Here is an 18,576-nt window from a genome sequence, read left to right as displayed (position 1 = left end):
AGGGCCTAGGGGGTCCTGAAACCAAGGGAGGAAAGCATTTCAAGAAGGAAGGAGTAATGAAGCAGGTCGGATGCCAGAGAGGAGTGAAGTAGGGTGGGGTATATTGCTCACTGGACCTGGCACCATGGTGGCCATCTAGAAGGCGGCAGGTGTCCCAAGCTCCTGCCCCATCACACAGCACGAGCCAATGTCTATTCCATGAGTCTGGCCACAAGAGCTGCACAAAGTGGGCTCCTTAACATTGTTACCGTGGCACCATTCTCACGTCTGCCCTGTTCATTGGCTCCCAGGTGACAGTGCAGCCCTTGCCAGTCTTGAGAACACCATCGTCTACTCAGGTGAGTTCGCCACTCAGACAGCCTTGCGCCAGCCAGCAGGAACCAGCAGGAACCAGCAGGAACCAGCAGGAACCAGGGTACTGCGAAGCCAGGGCCCTGTCCTGGTTGTACAGCAAGAGAACACATGCTTTTGAGGGACATACTTAGGGTTCAATTCTGACCCTGACGACTTTGTCAACTCACTGAGCCTCTCTGAGCCTCAGGTTCCTTATCTGTAAAATGGGAATCATAAATACCTCCCTCACAGGGCTTTTAGGAAGCTAAACTGTGGCAACCTAGAGCAACCTGGTGTCTAAGAAAACAGGCTCTTGGTTTCAAAAACCTCGTCGGCCATTTACCAGTTGTATGACTTCAGGCAAGTTATTCCAACTCCTGTGCTTTGGTTTTCTCGCCCGTAAAATGGGAGTTATAACAATAATAACTACTTCTTTAGGTCATCGTGATCTCTAAAGGACTGAACACACATCAAAAGATTTGCCTAGCGACTGGCCAATACATTCTAGGTGCTGGTATCGTTACAGAAAGTCCTTAGCAGAGTGGGAATGTCAGAGAAAAATAAAGAGTAAAAAACACAAAAAACCAACCAGCTGGCATTTATTGAAGATAACGTACCGGTAGCATATGTATTCCTATACACTAATCCTCAAAACAATCAGAAAAGTTGCTTTTAATTATAATATATTGAACATTGCATTGTAATTAAGATGCTGTATTTGAAACCACACTGATGTTTTGCTAAGCCCCTGGATCTGGACAACACACAGGGAAAACGGGGGTGTTTATGTGAGGTGCGGAGGGGGAAGAAAATGTCAGCGTAAATTAAACAACTGGGTTCTTCCCTTAAATTAAGTTTGAGATTAGCCAGGCCCAGGCTAATTACAAGGCCAGCGTGTGAGGCAAGTGGGGTCCATGACTTTTCCTTTTGAAAGTATTGTCCTGGGAGCTATCACATGGCAGCATCCCCCGGTCTTCTGTGGAGGATTTGCTCCTGTACTTTAAGAGAAATTGAATTCATTCCCCACAAGCATGTATAACTGATCTCTGAAGATATATTAAAAATAAGAAAGCTGTATCCAGGAGGAATTGCAAGCACCGCTCCACACTGCATCAGGCCACTTTTCTTCTTTATCGACTGTCAGCAGCATTATCAGAGTCTACTCTTGGCAGCCAGCGAGTGGCATAAAGAAGAGGAGCCTTGTCTGCGTGAACGGGACCATTTCCAGTCAGAGAGGGAAGGCTGAGTTGTTCACTGGGAGCTAAGCGTCTTGGAAATGAGGTCTTCGAGACAAAACCATGCTCTTGTTTTTCATGGCGGCTGGTAAGAGGCATAGACTCAAAAAAAGGATGGATGAGGAGCAACCACTCTCACAAGAGACCATTTTTGGAACCAAACTCGAGGTGTACTTATGGAAGGAGAACTGACTGCCCCCAGTGAGAGAACATGCGGTCCGCCCTCCGGGCTTCCATCCGTTCAAGGAGAAGATGGCAGACAAATAGCTGACTTTGGGAAGGAGAAGGGCATGAGTGACCCTGTTCAGGGCCACCATGTTGGCTTACTTATAGCCCTCAGTTGGGTCTTAATGACCCAACTGTGGGTTCCACGATGGTATTGCTAGCTTGCATATTTGTGGCACCCTCATTCTTTCTCTGAGAGTCAAGAAGGGGGCAATTTATCCCATTTTATTGTTGATAAAATGGAGGCTCAGGGAGGTGAAACTGCCCCTTTCAGCAATCCAAGGCAAATGGCCCCATACCCCCAAGAGGATTGCATAACGCAGTTCTTCTGCTCAAGTCAGTCTTACACTCTCAGGGAGAGTGTCTAGATGTCCTAGGTGCTAGGCACACTGGCATCACAGTCCTGCTTTCTTGCCTGCCTTGGCATTTCTACCACCAGCTGTCACTTCCCCAGTCTGTATAATCAAGGCTGGGGCACTCACTCCTGGAGAAAATGCAGGAGCATGTCACTGGGAGCCAAAGTAGGGCCCCTTCCATTAACCAACTGTTCTGTTAGGAGTCTATCCTTGTAGGAGTGATAAATATGAATGTTAATGCTATTTGACATTCGCTGAGTGCTTTCCACGTGCCTGGGACTCTTCTCAGCACTTTATACATGTGAATGCATTTAAACCTCAAGTTACATAATGAGACAGGCCTCATAATTGTTCCATTTTACAGATAAGGAGACTGAGGCACAGAGAGTTTAAATGGCTCATGCAAAGGTCCCAGAGCTATTAAGAAGCAGAGTTGGGATTAAATCCAGATAACGTCACTTTCAAACTTGGGCCTTTGGTATGTTCTCAGAGATATCCTTCAATGATAAGAAGGTAGACATGGTCAGGACAGAGGTGGGCATGGTGTGGAAAGACAACTACAGAGCAAAAGCCTGGTTAGTGTTTCCTTGGGAGCTCAGATGTCTGGGCAGCTGGGAGCAAGAAGCAAGAAATGCAAGGGCCACAATATGATGAACGATAATGCCTGGCTGGGGTGGGGGGAGGGGTGGTGGTGAAAGAAAATTAAGTTGTTTTGTTTGAAGTCTTGCTTTAGAGAAATCAGCTCCAAATACACAACAAAGAAATAACCATCACGGCAAAATGAGCTGATCTCTATGTACAGAATTCATCACTTTCATTTTTGCATTGGCCAGACCAAAACTTTGTGTTCAGATACAATAATGCCCTTTCTTCCGCTAAGAAGCAAGCAAGCCCAAGCTTTCTTCTATAAGAAGGCTTCTTGGCCCTCTTACATGGCTCTTAAACTGTTATAATTACTTCATTGTCCTACCCTAAATCATCTTTCCTATGATATCCTATATTTGGAAGGGGGTGAAAAAAATCTGATGATTTTGTCCATATATATTGTTTTGCACAGACACGCGCATGTTCGTGCACGTAAGCAAGACTTTCAAAGGAGGAAAGCTTGACCTGTGTGATCTTTTTTACAACCTGACTTACAAATATATTCTAGAAAAAAAAAAAAAGGAGCACATTTGACGTATGGTATCTTGAGAGGGATGTAGGGTTTAATCGTTTAGCGAAACCACAATGCAGTGGTGTTGGCCCAGCGAGAGGTAACAGGTATTTAACAAGCAAATCCAATGTACTTCCCACCACCTGCACCATTTCCAAAAGATCTATGTTTGTAGTTTACCTTTGAGGACCTTATTGCAAAGGCATGGGACAGGACTGGGAGCAGGGGTAGGAAAGCCACTACGCAGGAGGGAAAACAATAAAGAAACACCAGAAAGGCTTCTTCCCACCCCTCCCAAGAGAATGGCCGGGGGATTTTGTGAAAGAGTAACTTCACAGAAATGAGACCAGGGTCTACAGACTTTTCAGGGGATTTCCATATGGCAAGATGTAAGCAGGGAAGACTAGATCCTTTTGCAGATTATCCCCCAGCCTGCCAAACTGCATAGCGGCAGTTCTAGAGGACCACTAACAGTCCCTGAAAATCAAATACATTCTGAAAAGGGATTCTCTCCACAGAAATCTTTAAAAATACTAAAAGAACATCTAAACAGTCTTGGTTTCCCTTCCTCTTTGAAACGGTTAATCACATATATTCATGGTTTAGTTTCCATTTTAGTTGCCTTTTAGCATACCATACAAATGAATTCTTAAAGGAATGTGCTTTTTCATGTCTCTATTCAAACCCAATCAAAAAATAAGGGCACAAAACAAACAAAAGGCTATATTATCTGGGAATAAATAATCCAGGGCTAACAACTCAGCTGGACTACCCTTCCACAATGGGCACAAAGCCTCCGAGGATAGGGTCAGACACGGGCTTGTGATGTATCAAAATTATAAATAATTATAGCAATGAATTCATTTAATCAATCAATTTCACCAGTGGTACGCTGGGGTGGACAGGGCATAAAACTCCACACAGCTATCAATTGCTCCGATTACAGCTGGCTGTCAGCCAGAATTCCCCTGATCCATGTTCGTTAAATGCACATTAATCTGAATTTGGCAGTGTAATCAAGGACCTAACTGAACTGTGAAATTGAATTCTGCAGTAGAACATCATTTGACCATTTTATGCCAAGGCTGGGGAAAAAAAAAAAAAGGTTTGGTGGGGGGAGGGTGAGAGAAAGAAAAGGAAAAAAAAATCCTGCTGCAGCATCTCTTTGTCACCATGGCCTTCCGTACTGGTGACAGGGAGGCTGTGGCTAGATCACGCTGGACTGGGGGGCGGGGGGTGAGTGTGTGTCTGCGCCCAAAGAATGTGGGCCACAGAATGCTCGGTGAAAGATGGAGAGTCTCTCTTTCCAGTCCCCACAGAGCTACAAGGGATGGGAGGTGGCTGGTCGCAGTTGCTTGAGCGTGATGCTCCAATACACCTTTTCGGAGTACAATAAAGCAGAGACTGCTCAGCTCAAAAAGAAAAAAGCCAGGCTGGGTGTTGTTCGCTGTACATAAATCAACTGTGGGATAAAAGTGAATCACAGGCCTCTATTATCTGAGCAGGGAGAGGACATCTTAAATTGTCCTTGCCTGACTCGAAGGGAAAGATATGAGGACTAGCCTCAGCTTTGGGAAAGGAAAATGACTGCCTATAGGAATTCCAGAGAGAATCCGTAACTAGCTTTCTCTGCAGGGACATTTTAGAGGCTGGCAATTAGGGGAAAAGGATTTATTCAATCCTGTGACTTAAATATGTATTTACTCTCCTGTGTCCCTCTGGTTGTGTCTTGCCGTGCCAATTCTCCCTGCCTGCCGTGGGCAGGAATGCCACTGATGGGGGCCGTTCCCCACCTGCCCGCAGGTGGGGGCAGCTTGCTGCATCCTAGTAAAACAATAGCTGCTGTTCCTGCTGGAGGCAAGGCTTCGAGGAGTGCCCAGCCACGGTCAGTTTCCTCTGAATTACTTATTTTCATTTACAAAACAGAGTGGCCCTATTTCATAGATGACAAAGGGACACAGCCCACACTATGAGCTGCCATTCAATTTTGGTTCAGAGAGGCAAACCCGTGCTATCACTGCCAAGGAACAGTGGTCATGAGCAGGACCTCCGGGCACCTAAAGAGTCAAGGTGTCTAAGGTTCTAATGCAGAGGACTTGGGAAGTAGGTTAAGTTCTGGATAGTCAGACACTTGCTGGATTTCCAAATTGCATGCAGCAGAGAGCCATTCACCATATTTCGTGTTTTGCAAGGAAATCTCCCAAACCCTGACAGGGGCTTCCTAGTTAGGCATGTAGGAACTTTTACCTTGTGATGTGAAGTTAGGAGAGCCGTGCGTTTCTTTGCCTTACAGAATATATAGCGAATGGACGCTGAGAGAGTTTGGACAAGTGGCTTATGATCTGTACAAGTAGGCAAAGCCTAGTTAAAGAAATGAATGTCTGCGCTCAATCAGCAGGCTCAAGCATACAGGTCTCTTCCTCCACCTCTGGATTGGTATATCCAATTAACCCCCTACAGTTGCTGCTCCCAACTCAAAGAATGCATCTTCTGTTCAAGAGCAGATTACTCTGACCTGAGATCTGCCATTGCCTGCAGCTGTGGGGGTGGGAGAGGGGGGTAGCTGTACCTCTGGGGACCAGCTCCCTGCTGCGGAATATGGTTCAAGTATGTCAGGGCCTCCAAGACAGCTGGAACAGATATTGCCAGGTCAGATTAATTTCATTTTAATTTGGTAATGGAAAACTCACTCATAATGACCAAAACACAATATACTTTGAACCATAGGAATATTCACGGGAAGATTTGTCCATTCTTATGCAAAGGACATGTAAAGCCTCCATCAGAAGGGACAGATGTTTGAGATGTTCTGAATCACCTCTTTGGATGTTTTATGAACCTTAATGAATATCCTATAAGTGCCTATATGTAAAGAAAAAAAAAATCAAAATAATACCCATTGTCATATTAAGCAATTAGCACCTCTCCCTCCCTTCCTCCCTTTCTCTCTCCCCCAGACCTCTGATTTTTGTTGCAGCCCATAAGCTTTCACAAGCATTGCCATTTTGTTACCCATTGGGTCCTACAGGATCTCTGACAGTGTTCGGCTGGGGTAAGGAGCTGCAGTTTTGTTCCTGAACCTTGGCTGAATCTGGGTGGGCAAGTGCCACAAAGAACAGTGAGTCATTCAGTTATTGGCACAGGAAGACTAAGCACACTGCCTCCACTGCTTTTTCCTTCCAGGGAAAGCAAAGTGACAGCTAAGCAGTGAAAAACCATTGCACTGGTGACCCCAGAAGAAAGATCTGGGGAATCGTGCCAGTTTTTCTTACACTCTTTGTCATCACTCAGAACCCTTTGTCACTATGTCACCTCTTTGGGCTGTCCTGGGATGCAGCACTGGTCATTTTGCTGCCTGGGACACAGGAGATGGTGGGGGTAACATAGACAGGTTGGTTGGCAAGAACCATCATCCTAACGACAGATGTAGAGTTATGGACGACGCTTCTTGCTTGAATGCTGCTAGGTATTCTGCTCTCTCTTAACATCTGACCTCTGTGGGAAGTCTGAGAATTTCATGCCCATTCTAGAGGGTAGAGTAAGCAGTAGGGTGGTGGGACTGGGGTCTTCAGGCTAGCTCAGTCACTCAGGTGTGGCAGGCTTTGAGGAAGTCACACAGCCACTCTGGCCTTGTGTGACCCGGATCTCTGAGGTGAGGATGGCAGAACTTATTAGTCTACACAGAATGGCTGTGAGGGCAAAGTCACATGGGACTTGTTCCCATATTTTGAGAATATGTAAAAGGTTACACAGAGAGGATATTTCTATGGCTGGCATTAGCAGACATGGTGACATGTTTTCCAACCAGAAACATGCCGGGGAAGAGGGGCTAACACTGAGTGCCCACCGTGTGAGGACTCCTTTACATTTACTCATCTTTTTTCATCTGTAGAAGAAGGTCAAAGTAGTTATGGAAACACTCTACTTTACAGAGGAAGGAACTGAGGCACACACAAGATCATACAGCCAATAAGTGTGTGAATCCAGGGAACAGGATTCTAGAACTTGTGCCCTTAATGTCTTCTGTAATGGGTGAGAACATCTGGATTGTCATTCATAAAACAGAATGAGACCATCACTCAAGGTAGAGTAAGTGCATATGAGAGTCTCAGGGATCTTTACTCTCAATGCCTCCTTCTGGCCCGTGGTCCCAGCTTTTTCCCCACAAATCACAGTCTGGGTGAGGCTAAGGAGCTTCTCGGAGGATCCCACCCTACTGAGAACAGAGAGAATCAAGTACATTCCCCGTGTGCCCCCAATCCATCTGTGACTCGTCACGCATTCCTCACCAGTAAGGTGAGGGCTGCCTGCGGCGTGAACATCTGGGCCCCGAGACCTCAGACCCATTTTTCTGCTCCTCGGTTTTCTTCTGGGGAAATAGGAATGTTCGGGAATATATAGACTCTGGAGTCAGAAGGACCTAATTTTGGATCCTGACTCAGCTGTTTGCCTTCATATCCTTGGGAAGTCCGTAAAGAGTTAGCCTCTGAGTCTTAGCTTTCTCACTGTAAAAAGGAGATGATCTTGAAGTCTTCCAGAATTGCCATGACGGCTAAATTGGGTAGTGTTTGCAAAATGCTTAGCTCGGTGCCTGGAACATGGTAACCCTCAGCTTCACATCATAACTGTCACCTGTCCACATGCTACACATACAGATTCATGTGAGACTAGGTGTAGTCATAATTAGGTTACTGTAATTATTAACGTAGTTAACCCTCACACAAGGTGATTTATCCCCATTTTACAGATGGAGAAGCAGAGTTAAGCAATTTACTCACCCAGTTATTAGTGGTTTATCTCTTGGGAGTTTAAGCCAGGCAGTTTATCTCTAGGACCCAGGCAGTTTATCTCTAGGACCTACACCCTTGAATGCCCCAAAGCACTTGACAAATGGTTAGCTCTGGAACAGTGGTTCTCAACTGGGGCTGACTTTGCTCCCTGCTTCCCCATAGGTCATTTGATGGTGTCTGGAAATATTTTGGATGTTACAGGAAGGGACGTTATTGGCACTTAGTGGTAGAAGCCAGGGATGCTGCTCACCATCCTCCAGTGCACAGGACGGCCCCCCACAACAGAGAACTATTAGGCCCAGCATGTCCACAGTATCCAGGCCGAGAAACCCCGCTATTGAGTGGGACAGGACCACGCACCCTAAGGGAACTTCATGGCTGCAGGTATTTAAAGGAGCTTGTAAGAAGGCAAGGGCAAGGCTTGGTGCCTGCAGAAGCTATTCCTGGGCCACTGGGGATGTGTCCAATATCTGGCGAAGAGTTTGAGCCCAGAGAGCCAGATCCCAGCTCGGCTATGAGCTCTGCTGACTGACCGGGCTGTCTCTGAGCCCCTCAGAGCCCCCAGATTCCTTAGAGGCACAAAGCAGGCAAGAATTCCTGCCTTCCAGGACTGTGAGGCTCAACAAAGCAACAAGAGTGTCTGGCACACAGCGAGTGCTTAGTGAGCTGGCAGAACTGTGATTACACGGGGGGTCTTCCCAGCGGCTGGAGCCAGAGCAGGGCATGGATTGCTGGGTCAGCACCAACACACGCGAGCTGGAGGCTGCCTGCTCCCTAAAGAGCACAGGAATGAGCAAAATCAGATGCCTGGTGACACTGCCTCTAGCCAGTTTCCCTCCCTGTAAAGCGGACTTGTCTGCAGGGGACGGTGGAAAGCATTCTCTCTCCACATCAGGCTGTTTTTGGAGTTGTGTGGTGTGGATGGATTTTGGTTGGCTTTATTTGTTGCCCAAGGTTTTATCTGCCCAGCCCCAGCCCCACCCCCAAACTTTCAGAAGTAGGGAGATAGATGCCATACCTACAGATTTATAACATCCTTGATTCCTGTCATGTCAACAGGAAAATTAGGTAGATAATGCTGGAGGAGTTTTTCCTGTGGGTTAAGAGTATTTTTTCTCCGTTAGGCCAAAATATAAAACTGGTGTCTGTCTGTCTCTTTTTCACATACACACATCTCTCCCTCCTTATTTTTGCTCTGTCTGGAGACCCATACAAATTTCATGCTTTCTCTTATTATTTGAAACATGAACATTACCCACCAGCCTCTAGGACTTTCCATGAGGCAAAGCGAAATTATCTGAGTCGTGATCTCTATTTCTTCCCTCAGCAGGAAATCCAAATGTGATTGGTAGATTTTTTAAGAGTACATTTCTAAAATCACAGGCACCTAAGTCTTTTTAGAGAGATGTTATATTTTTAATCAAGTAAACATTTTAATTACCAACATGCCTCCCACCTCCTACCCTCCCACTAACCCTGCTTGTGATTTTCTCATGGGTCTCCTGTGAAATGGAACAGCAGCCCTTGATTATAAGGGCTGAAAAACTCTTGGTAGACATTCCCAAGGGTAAGTATGTTAATTTTTTTTCTGAGCCACAATAGCTTTCTGCATTGTTTCTGGGTTTAACAAAACCAGATTCCAGAGCAGGTCTGCTTTGCCTTATATTTGGAAGTCTGTAGGAAGAGAGATCTAGCTAGGAATGAAGAAATCTATCCCCTCCCTCCATCCTCTTCCTATTCTTCTACTTAGCCTAGAGTTCTGGTGGCCACTGGGGCTTCTCCTGGGTTTTACTGGCAAATGCACTTGAGCCCCTTAAATAACGTATGCCCACATAAAGGGAAAAATACTGGACTAGGAGAAACATCAGACCTGAATTTTGTCCTTGTTTTGCAACCAACTAACTATGAAACCTTAAGTGTGACTACATGACTTTCTGGCCTTAGTTTCTCCTTCTGTGAGATGAGTGTGCAGGGATTGCTGGGGGGTTATATTAAATCCCAAATGCCTCTAGGGATTAGGCCAATGGGAAAACTGAATGAAGTGGGTTGGGCAGGGCCGGTCCCCTCTAATGGGGAGACTTTGTCTCCAGCCAATTCCATTTCCAATGCTAGGTGAAAATGTGGGCCCAGGGATATCAGATCATGCCATTTTTTTTTTTCAAGAGAAGCCTAAAACCCAGAAGTTGAAGATTCTAAGTGAAATATCTTGATTTTTCAGAAGTTGGTAATGACTATTTGGTGGAGGCACCAGGTCAATGGGCCAAATATGGCCCCAGGGCTAAAACATTATTGCCTCTGGACAGAACTTTTTCTATGATCTTGACCCAAACAGCTTCCTACCATAAGTGTTCAAATATATCACACACACAAAAAATCATATTTGACCCTAAATAGCCAAAGCAATCCTGATAAAGAAGAACAAAGCTTCCTAATTCCAAACTATATTACAGAACTATAGTGATCAAAATAGTATGGTACTGGCAAAAAAAGCAGACTCAGAGATCAATAGAACACATTAGAGACCAGAAATAAACCTACATATACATAGTCAATCAATTTTTGACAAAGGAGCCACGAATACACAAATGCAGAAAGGACAGTCTTTTCAATATACGGTGCTGTGAAAATTGGACAGGCATGTGTAAAAGAATGAAACTGGACCCCTGTCTTACACCACATACAAAAATTAACTCAAATTGCATTGAAGACTTGAATGTAAGCCCTGAAACCATACAATTCCTAGAAGAAAAATAGGAGGTAAGTTCCTTGGCATTGGTCTTGGCAATGATTTTTCGTCTTCGACACCAAAAGGCAACAATAGCAAAAGTAAACAAGTGGGACTACATTGAAATAAAAAGCTTCTGTGCAGCAAAGGGCAAGATCAGCAAAATTAAAAGTCACCGATGGGATGGGAGAAAACATCTGCAAACCACATGTCTGTTAAGGGGTTAAAAAACATATACGGAACTCATACAACTCAATAGAAAAAAAAAAAAAATCCCAAATAACCCAATCAAAAAATGGACAATAGAACCTGAAAACACATTTTTCTAAGGATGATATACAAACGGTCAACAGGTACATGGAAAGGTTCTAGACATGACTCATCATCAGAGAAAAATCAAAACCACAATGAGATATCCCCCACACCTGTTAGAATGGTTATTATATTAAAATTTAACTTTAAAATGAACTTTATTAAAAGCTTACCATGTAATCCTGACTTTTTTTTTCCTTTTCAACAGATCCTTGTAAACTTTGCCAGAATGCAGGAACCACTGTATTCCTCCATCTAATGGCTTACAATCATATGCTTCTTAACAGAGGACTTAGTATAATAGGAGCACACAATATTTATTAGTAGTATATCAGGATAGCTTTCAAATAAAGAATTTTTTTTTGCCTTTCAATCAGAAACCCTGTAGGAGATCTCCAAAGACTTTGATTTTAATGAATAAATGTGCCTTGCCCTATATCCTCTGCCCTTGGGGCTCATGGCTGGAAATCAGGTAGGGTTTCAATATGGATTCTCACTTAAAAGGCAAACCATCACATTAGAATCTGACTACGTGAGAAGGTCATGTTAGCACCACCTTTGTAGGGTGCATGCACATGGGAGGGAAGGAGGCAGTGAACGTTACCTTTGGAATGCACATTGTGGGCTCGGACAAGCGAGGGTAGGTGTAGGAGTTGTACGAGTGTCCTTGGGGGTGGGTTTTAAATGCACTGGCTCCGAAGGGCATCATCGGTTCCTGGAGACCCGAGCCTGACCTGGACCTCTGCCGCATGGTAGGCTGAGGGCTGGTCTGATTCAGGTAGGACGACTTTGGCCTCCTATCATAGTCATCCAGGCTGGGTCCCCACTCGCTTTCACTGAACACCAGACTCTCCTTGGAGCACCCACTGGTGCCTGCAGTTCGAGAAGGCATGAATTGGAATGGATAATCTAGAGGGGAACTGCTTGAGGCTCTCTGGTACTCCCACTTGAGGTCGCTGTATTCACTTGGTTTACTTAGTGAGTCCAAGTGTGAGTGATAATCAAGGGGAAATCTGGCGAGATCGGACTTCCAAGGCTTCATCTCAGGATAGTGGGCCTCCCCGTGCTTGGTCTTCGTGACGTGCCCATTTTGCTTGGCCACATGGCTGCTCTTATAAAATGGATCCAGGTCATCGCCATAGAGACTTTTCTCTCGATACTTCTCAGTCGTGTAGTCAGCAGTGGTATCGGATTCGCTGGAATACTGTGAGAAGGTGATGAAGCCATTTTCTTCCCGATGGCCTTGACCGTGGCTGGAGGCTCCCTGGTCTGGGGTGGGCGGGCTTTCCTTCCTTAGGGAGTTGGAGCGAGTCACGGAAATGTTGTCAAAGTCCTCCAGCAGGCCGTTGATGGAGATTTCCTTGCACGGTTTATTTCCTCTAACGATTGTCTGGGAACAGTAAAGGGAATGCCATTTAAAGAAAACATTTCATGCTTTCAAATTGATGTTGGAATCCCGCCCCTATTCCATCTAATTTAAACCACAGAGGAAAAAAGACCCCAGGAACGTCCCCTAAAAAAGTGATAATAAAAAAATTGTTGACTGATTTCAGTGGTGAAATAAGTCAAATATTCTTAAATTGCAAATAATCTTAAATTGCAAATTTTCTTTTACCTATCTCAATAGAGAGATCAATTAAACATCAGAAAGCCATTTAGAAGACTATATAAGCAATTGTCTTATTTACCAGTTTAGGGGAAACCTCCTCCCCACCCCTTCCCAAACCCTAACCACCTAACAATAAGATGATTATAATTTTAAGTCTATAACTCATTAGAAAAAGCATATTATTTTTTACATCCATTATTCAGATTATTTGCAAAACCAGCAAACACCGTCACTTGAGGATTAACATACCCAGAAATGGGCACACATTTTTTCTTTTCTTACCCTTTTATAAAGGAAGACATATGAAAACTGAGGTTACCAGATTTTATGGAAGAGGAAGACACTTTCTGAACTGTAAGTAAGGAACAGCATGAAGATTACTTGTGAGATTTTATTTGTGATCACATGTGATCTTCTCATTAAGCATCTAACGGTAATACCTGCTAGAGCCACACTTCCGTATCATCATCGCTAAATGTCCGATGGCTTAGCAATTGATGTGGTCGTACTTGAAATCTTAGTGACAAACTGCCAAGCCCAAATGTTACCTTTAATGAACCTAAATAACACTGGAATACCAGGAACAGAAAGAAATCACAAACCACTTACAAAGCCAGTCAGCTGTGCCTTGACAATGACAAGGTTTGCTGCAAAATATGATGGGGGGTGGGGATCAAAGAACAAAGTGTTGTGACTCCAGACTTCCAGGATTTTAAGAGAAAAATACCTTTGAGCAAGTAGCAAAGGAGTTCAAAATCATCTCAGTAGAATAGAGGCTTTCGAACTAGAGGACAAAGTCAAAGCGGTCCTAGAGCATACGCTTTATAGATCAGTGCTTCCCAAAGTCTCCAGGATGAAAGACAAGGTTTTGGTTTTTTCCATCCAACCAGTCCAGGATGAAGACTTTTGGTCTGTACCCTTTTCTTTTAAATAAACTTTCAATTCTGGAATGGTTTTAAATGAACAGAGAGGTTGCAAAGAGAACATACAGAGCTCTCATATATCCCTTACTGTACTGTTAACATCTTACACTGCTATTAACTAAACTCCACAGTTTATATGAATTTCATTAGCTTTTTCCCTAGTGTTCCAGGGTCCCATCCAGGATATCTCGTACTTATTTGTCATGTCTCCTTAGTCTCCTCTGGTCTGTGATAGTTTCTCAGACTTTCCTTGTTTTTGGATGACCTTGCCAGTTTTAAGGAATAGTGGTCAGGGGCTCTGCAGAATACCCTCAACTATGAAAGTCTAATGTTTTTCTCGTGGTTAAACTGAGGTTATTGGTTTGGAAGGGGTGCGGGGAGATCACAGAGTAAGGTACCAATTTTATCACATCATATCCAGCGTGCCTGTCATCAACATGGCTTATCACTGCTGATGTTGGCCTTGGTCACCTGGCCCAGGGAGTGCTCACCAGGTTTCCACACTATAAAGTTACATTCTCCTTCCTTCCCTGCTTTCCAAACTATACCCTTGGAAGTAAATCAGTCTCCCTCCCTGAGAAGGGGTATCTACACAACGTATGCGGAATTCTGCACAGGAGACTTGCATTCTATTTATTTATTCAATCATTTAGTTGTGTCAGTATGGATAGAATCATGGATATCTGTTTTATACTTTGGATTATAATCCTAAAATATATTTTTGTTTTGTTTTGTTGCTCTAACTGTTCTAGCTTTAGTTACTGAGAGCTCTTTCAGATGGGCTGCTCTATCCCTTTCATAAGCCCCCATCCTCTTATTTTTTGAGCCCTTCCTCACTTTTTTGGCGCTACAAGATGCTCCGGGTTCATCTTGTCAGTTCCCTGAGCTTGCCCTAAAATCAACCACTTCTCCAAGGGGCCTGGTTCCTTGAACTGGATAATGATATTAGAAACTAATATCTGGATGCTGGGTGTGCTCACTGCTACTGGGGTGACCCTGTTTCCAGACCCTCTCAGTGAACAGAGCCAGGCAATACATGGATACACACACTTCCCCCGGTATGCACACACATCTCTAAATATATCTGTCCATCTGTAACTGTATTAAGCTAAACATGAATTCATACTGTTGTCTCTGAATCTCATCTAGGGTACCACATAGTTCATTCTAGCTTTCCCTCATATTTGTTGGTGAAAACCCTGGATCTTCATCTGCCATTCTTTTGGTTATTCAATCCCAGTATACCGATATAGCAGTTTCAGAATCATTACCCCACACCACAATGGGAAACACTGTTGCCAGCTAGAGTGCAGTGTTTAGTATGGTTTTTTTGGACGTTGGGCTTAAAGTTTCCATTCAAAGCAAGCCCTGTTCTCCAAAGTTACTTAGGTAACACCCCCTTCAATGACATTATATCAAACAAGTATAACAGTTACATTCTTCTGCCACAGTTTGTATTCCGTCCTGGGATCCTCTTGATCTCCTGGTTGGCTGAAAAAATTACTCTTTGTGCTGGAAAGTTCTATGGGTATTGACAAATGCGAAGCATCATGTATTCACCATTACAGGGTCAAAATCTCCTTCCCCTTCAAAATCTCCTGAACTTTCCCCCAGTCAGACACCACCTCCTCCCCAAACCTTTGGTATACTGCTGATCTGTTTTTCATCCTTGTAGTTCTGCCTTTCCTGAATATCATATGAAGAGAATCAAACAGTCTGGAGCCTTTTGGTCTGGCTTCTTTCATTTATTATAATGCATTTAAGGTTAATCCAGGTGGTTCTGTGAATTAATAGCCATTTTTCCCCCTATTCTTCCCCCCCCCATTCTTCTTTAAAAATCACTGAACGGTATTCCATCATATGGAGTGTTAGGATTGCTTGTGGAGGAGGGGTCTAAATGGATTGATTGTCCAAGTAGGTGATGTTCTGTGTGAGCATCCCCCAGAGAGAAAAAGAACCACCTGTCATTTATACATCTGGACCTCTTCTCAGAGCAAGAACATCTACACCCACCCCAACAGATGAACTTGGGAGAAGCAATACCTTGAACAGGGAAAGGTAAGCACAGGGAAGAGAAAAGGAGGAAATGGACATCTTCCAATGCATTAAGTACGAATGCTAGTAACTCATCCTCAAAACTCTCAAGTCTATCTGAGCAGCTTCCAACTGCATTTCAGTTGTATCTTACCTGTTTATCATTTCTCTTTCTATTTGCTCAGGGTGTTCTTCAAACTCTCTTAGACATAGGTACTGTTACTTTCTGTGGATTTAACAACTGGCCTCCTCTCTTCTTCAATAATGCTTTGTGCAAATTTTTAAAAAAGATTTATTTATTTGTTTGAGAGAGAGTGAGCGAGTGCATGAGCGAGGTTAGGGGCAAAGGGAGAGGGAGAGAGAGAATCCTAAGTAGAGTTCCCGCTGAGCAAGGAGTCCAATGCAGGGCTCGATCCCATGACCTGACATCATGATCTCAGCCAAAATCAAGACTCTAATGCTCACCTGACTGAGCCAGCCAGGCGCCCCATGTTTTGTACAAATTTTTAAGAAAATAGTATTAATCTGTTTATATCACAGTGGACCAACTAAAAGTCTTTTTAGCCACCATTCTGGACAGAGATTATACTCTTGCACATTCCTATTCTCTCTATCAATAACTGGCAGATTACTCAATGAAATGTTCTCAGGAATTCATGGTCTTCCCCAAAAGTAGCTTCCTGGTATTTCTAATCCTGGGCATTCATATTGACTGATATACCACATGAATAATGACTATAAGGTATGCCAAGGTCTTTAAGTACCTTCTCAATTATTGGACCTGCTTGGATAATCCTGTAGCAAAAATATTATCCAGACTTTCTCTGAACTTGACAAATAATAGTTAGCTATATAACGATTTTTCATGTTCAATGTTATCTTTGGGTCTATATCTCAGAAAAAAAATCATTTCTCTAAATTCTATCCATCTTAAACAATATTAATCTTTCTTGTCTGCCTCTACCCTTCCTATCTCTGAATACATGAAATATTCAGCTCTGGGACCACAGAATCACTTCTAGCATCTTAATGTTGGAAGGAATCTAGAGATCATCTAGGCCTCCTCCTTCCTTTCCCGAGTAACACTAAAATTCAGAGCTGACTCTGCCCACTGACACATAACAGACCTGGGATTCAAACCCAAAGCCTCTCTCTTCCAGTCTAGTGTCCTCTCTCTCTCTCAAATCAAAGTATAGCTGATACACAATGAATGTTACATTACTTTCAGCTTAGTCTAGCTCTCTTTCTGAGATACTCTTCAGACTCTTTTGAGCTAAACAAAATAGCACCAGTTGGATGCAAACGCTTCGTGTGTGACATCATAATCCATCAAAAATGGGTCAATAAAATACGTACTTTCTATTGCACACTCCATTCCCTAGCGATGAGTTGTTCAATTTACAACATATGGGCAATTCTAGGTTCTGGTCTTAATTTCAGCCACATTTGCTATGTGATTTAGTTTCCTCCTTTTTTCATTACCTCTTCTCCAATTTATAAAAAGGATACTATCACTTGATATCTAGTGATACCCCTCCCAGACACCTTCAGGAATTATAGAGGCTGAGGGAGGGAGAGATTATATAGCAGTTTTGAAACATACCAATGTACACACTGCCTTCCGGTGTACACAAATTTGTAAATCTGAAATGAGTAAAGAACATTAAACACAACTCGTCAATGAAGGCAAGTTAAAACGTGAAGATTATAAAGTAAAGAAAAGATCAGAGATGAACAAACTAAAAATCATGGTAAGTTTTCAGGAAGAGGAGAATTACGAGCTAGGTCCAGGAGGAATTTTAATAGATGGACTCAGATGACAAAAAAGAAAAAAAAAGAGTGATTACCAGCTCATCACTTACTCAATGATGGAGGCACAGAGATGATCAGAGTATGTCAAGATGCCACTATCTTTGGGCTATGTGGATAATTGTGATAAAAGAAAGGGTCCCCTGCTCATATCAAAGTGGCATTTCAATCACTTGTCCTTTGGAATTTATATCCAGAGAACCTGTTAGTTCATCTTCAGCAAATTAATAAATGGCTATTATGGGGCTGGACTATTAGTCTTAGAAATTCACTACCAGGACAGATATTTAGAAGGAAAAAACCCTTCCCTATGTGATTCTTTTGTGGTCAGAGCATTATTGAATACTTCCTTTGAAATTGCTGAGTCCTTTAAATCTTCCCGTTTTCCCACTAAAACTCTTCCAATTTCATTAATGAGCTGAATGTGCAGACTTGAAACTCAAGTCACTTTGTTTCTGGGGAATACTGTGAGAAAGGAATTTAGATGTCTATATCATCTATCAATGTATCCATCAAACCACCTATCCACCCACCTATCCATCCATACAATAACAGCTAAAACTATAACAGAAATCTAGAATATGCCTATATGCATGCTATCTGTATTTTTTAAATGACTAAGTGATAACATAATGAAGTTCTGTTTGGGAGAGCCCTTTTTTTCTCTCATTAATTGTGCTATAAATATCTTACATTTGGAAAATGAAAAACCAAGCAATCATGAACGACTATTTCAAATTTTGTCCCCCAAGTAAGTTCATTTAGATTTTTCTGGGAGATGAGAGGGTCACTGTTTCAACACACAAATTAATCTGTGACCTCAGAGTTGGGGGGTCTGCTGTTTCCATGCACTTATCATTGCATATCCAGAGATGTATGTTCAATTTATATACAAAACTATAGCAGTAAACTCAATAAACAGAATTCTATATATTTATTATTGTGGAAGGAGAAAAATTAATATTACTATGAGCTAAATGCTATTTAGAAGAAAAAATAAAGACTCTCATTGAATAAGAAACACTTTTAAAAACAATATAGTATTTTTTTAATTTAATTTTATTTTATT

At 43.0% G+C, this 18,576-nt stretch overlaps 1 protein-coding gene across 1 annotated transcript in view; it reads right to left on the bottom strand.

Moving 5' to 3' along the window:
* Positions 1 to 18,576, bottom strand: part of PAK5 (p21 (RAC1) activated kinase 5) — a 288,487-nt gene that overhangs the window by 27,628 nt on the left and 242,283 nt on the right. The window contains exon 4 of the mRNA XM_036067827.2: positions 11,737 to 12,522. Coding sequence (XP_035923720.2) covers positions 11,737 to 12,522 — 786 coding nt within the window. The remainder of the gene's footprint in view (positions 1 to 11,736; positions 12,523 to 18,576) is intronic.

This window comes from Halichoerus grypus, chromosome 10, assembly GCF_964656455.1.
Source record: "Halichoerus grypus chromosome 10, mHalGry1.hap1.1, whole genome shotgun sequence".
Classification (NCBI taxonomy): Eukaryota; Metazoa; Chordata; class Mammalia; order Carnivora; family Phocidae; genus Halichoerus; species Halichoerus grypus.
Note: the sequence above shows the minus strand (reverse complement) of the source record. Positions and strands in the feature narration are given on the sequence as shown.